The sequence below is a fragment of the Plasmodium gallinaceum genome (genome assembly GCF_900005855.1).
Source record: "Plasmodium gallinaceum strain 8A genome assembly, contig: PGAL8A_v1_12, whole genome shotgun sequence".
Taxonomy (NCBI): Eukaryota; Apicomplexa; class Aconoidasida; order Haemosporida; family Plasmodiidae; genus Plasmodium; species Plasmodium gallinaceum.
In genome coordinates, this window is record NW_021628288.1 from 1,703 (window position 1) to 5,588 (window position 3,886).

The window sequence follows — 3,886 nt, forward strand, 5'->3', positions numbered from 1 at the left end:
TAAAACGTAATATAAATTATTATAAATATTTACAAAAAAAAAAAAAAAAAAAAAAAATGATACAACAAAAAAAACAAAATAACAAATTCAAAATTAATTACATTGACAAAAAAATAAAATGTGTTATATATTTTTTTTCATTAAATAAAAGGTATCAAAAAAAGATATCAATTAAAATGAATATACTAAAAAATAAATTAAAAAATCAATATAAATAGAAATGAAAAAATAAATTAATTTTTTTCACAACACAAAAAAATTTTAATGCATTTGTTATTTGCTGTAATAACTAAGAAATGTTTTTGTAAATTCCTAAAAAATAAAAAAAAAATTTTAAAACATTTATATATATATGTAAAAATATATATAAATATATATACAAATAAGCTTACATGTCCTTTGGAATTTTATTTTCATTAATTTCTATAAAAAAAAAAAAAAATATAGATAAAATAAATTACTTAAAATAATTTTATTAAAATTTTACTTTTTATATTATTAAAACATTTAAAAAAATGCAATGTATTTAATTCATATAGTATGTACTTATTAAAAGAAAAAAAAAAAAAAAAATGTAACTACTTTTATTTTATTACTTTGAAAAGACATATTTTTTGGACAGGCTGTTTCACAAAAAGAAATACTATCATGAAAACTATGTTCAGATTTTTTAAATATTGAATATTTATTAGTGTTATTTTTTTTTTTATTTTCAAATGTGTTTTTAATTCTTTGTAGGAAATTCATTTTTGAATTATTTCCTCTTTTTTCATATAGACTTTTTTTTTCATTAGTATTATTATCAATATAAAAAAATTCGTTAGAAATATATGTTGCTGATATTTTTTTACAATCATGAGATATAAAATAATCTAAATTATCTAATGATTTAATAATTTTTTTTTTTTTTTTCTTTTTATGTTTATTGATTAATTTACTCATTGACGAATGTTGAATTTCTCCGTTTCCATATTTATGACATTTTAAGATATTATTAAAATAGGTTTGTTCATCTTTTTTCTTTGAATGAAACGAAGAGGATTTTTTAAAAAATTTTTTTTGTATTTTTTGAAAAAAATCATCCCTGTTTATACTTTTTTTTTTTTTTTTTAATACTGTTTCTTTGTTATTGAAGTAAACATCACTAATAACATTGTCATAAATATAATCTTGTTGATCATTACTTTTTATTTGAATAATATTATCAAGTTTTTCCTTAAAATAATTTGTTTTTACACTGATTTCTTTATCCTTCATAATATATTGTTCTCTCTTATTTTTTCTTTTTATTAAGTTTTGACAAATATACTTCATGAAACTCTTTGAATATGTGCATTGTGATTTTGTTTTAGAAATTTTATTATCATCTTCTAAAGAAGATAAAGAAAAATTCCATATATATACTTTACCATCTTCACTTGGTGATGTTATTTTAAAAACTTTTTTAAAGTTGTTTGATTTTCTGTAATATATTAAATGATTATCTCTTATATTTTTATTTGTATTAATATTATTATAAGTAATAAAAGAAGAATTCGCTTTATTATATATTTGTTCAAAATTCCAATAATCTTGATTATATATTTTTTCATGTATATCAGAATTTTTATCATGATTTTTTCTTAAATTATTTATACTTACAAAAATTTTTGATTCAAAGGATAAAGAACAATTTTTATTCCCTTTTAGTTTATAAATTAAAAATAATTTTTTATCAAAAATTCTAATTCTGTTATCAAGAGTTGTAACAATAATTAAATTTAAATTTTCATTAAACTTGATGCTACTAACTTGTTTTCCTTTTGAATATATTCCTCTTTTACTTCTACATATAAGTTCTTTTTTAAATTCATAATTATTTGTATAAATATTAACTATCCCATTACACATACCAACAAATAATAAATTTTTATATATCGACATAGCCAATGCACATATAGAAAATTTCGTTTTTATTTGCTTTGTTACATATAATTCACAATTTTTTTTTTTTTTTTTTTTTAAATTGTTCATATTTTCTAAAAAATTTGTTTCAAAAAAGTTTTTAATATATGAATTTTTAAAAACATTTTTTTTATCATTGCAACAAATATTATTTGAATTATTAAAAAAATTGTTATTATGAGAATTATTAAATGAATTTTCAGTGGAATAATTAAAAAGACTTTTATCATATTTAACGATTGAATTTTTCATGATATTTTCAAAAATTACATTTCCTTTTTTTTCAATTTCTTCATTATTTAAAGCAAGGTTATCCTCATAATTTTTTTTTAACTTTACTATTTTTATAACACCGTTAATAAAACCTATTATTAAGGTATCCTTTATATTTGAATGAAAAATACAATTTGTAATATGATAATTAAATTTCATTTCGCAAACGAATTTCAAATTTATTTTACTCACTTCTTCATTGTCTCTAAAACATATATTCCTATTCATCTTCCATACTTTAATTTTTTTATCTATACCAATTGTAAAAAAAATCTTTTCATTTGTATTAGAAAATTGAATATTTATTATTGCACCACCATGTATAAGTAAAAAGCTCTCATTATAATTATTAATGTGATTATTATATGTCATCAAGTTTTTATTATAACTATTATTTATATTTTCTTTAGAGAAATCATAAATATATAAAACACCATTATCTAACCCTGCCAATAAATAATTCATATCCTTACTTTGTGCCAATGATAATACACAATTATTTTTTTTTAAATTTATTTCTCTTATTAATTTAACAGAATGATTACTTTCTTTCTTTTTACATTTCACTTTTATATCTTTTTCATCATATGTATTATATATACAATTTGATACTTTAAAAAAAAAAAAAAAATATATATATATATATATAAATATATATATGTCTTATGATTTTAATAAACGAAAATATATATTATTAAATATAAGAAAATTTTATAATTCTTTAATAAATATATTTTTATATATAATATAGAGAAGCATATATATATATATATATTTATTTATTTAAAATATGTGTTAATTTAATTACTTCTATTCTGAATAATGGTGAAGTTTTTATTTATATTTTTTTCTTCTTTTATTAGTTTTTTTCTATTTGAATATTCTTTTTTTAATTGAGTTTTTTTCTTAATGAGAAAACTATGTATTATTAAATTTTTTTGTCTTTGATTATTTCTCTTTCTGTCCTTTCTACATTTATTCAAGTGTAATGTCGATTTTTTTATTAAAGAATTTTTCTTACATAGTAAAAGGGAATTATTTAATTTATTATTATAATTTAGAAAGGAAAAAATATTTTGCATTTCATTTTCAATTTCACAAATTTTTTTTTCAACAGCATTTTCTAATTCTAACAAATAATAAATACTAAAAATCATATTAAAAGAAATTTTATATTCTAAAAAAATTAAATTAAAATTATTATACAAACAAACAATTTGGAAACATTAAAAAAACAAAAAAAAAAAAAAAAAAAAAATTATTTAGGAAATGAATTTGTTTATAAATATAGAAAACAAAAATTTAATTCTCAAAAATTATCAAATTATAATATTATTAATACATGAATAAATATATTGATTTATAAAAAAAAAAAGAATAATAAATATATTAATAAAGGAATAACAATACTATAAAAAAAATAGTAAACCTTATAAAAGTATTAAAATGGGCATATTAATGTGCAAAATGATCACTGTTTTAAAATAAAGTTTTTTTTTGTTTTTCATATGATTATGTAGAATATTATTTTCAATAATAAAATAAAAAAAATAAAAATCAGCCACAAATATAGAGTAAAATATATGAAATATATTTAAAGAGATAAAAAAAAAAAAAATTAATGTCTAAACATTTAAATTTATTCTGTTATTTTTTATTATACTTAAGT

At 16.1% G+C, this 3,886-nt stretch overlaps 1 protein-coding gene across 1 annotated transcript; it reads right to left on the reverse strand.

The window, feature by feature from the left end:
- Nucleotides 1-233: 233 nt before the first annotated feature.
- PGAL8A_00021800 (hypothetical protein) lies at nt 234-3,374 on the reverse strand (the record flags this gene model as incomplete). The annotated part of the gene is made up of 4 exons (XM_028673260.1): nt 234-312; nt 393-423; nt 597-2,828; nt 3,026-3,374. The coding sequence occupies 4 exons, from the start codon at nt 3,372-3,374 to the stop codon at nt 234-236; spliced, it is 2,691 nt and encodes an 896-aa protein (XP_028529731.1).
- Between the last annotated feature and the right edge of the window lie 512 nt (nt 3,375-3,886).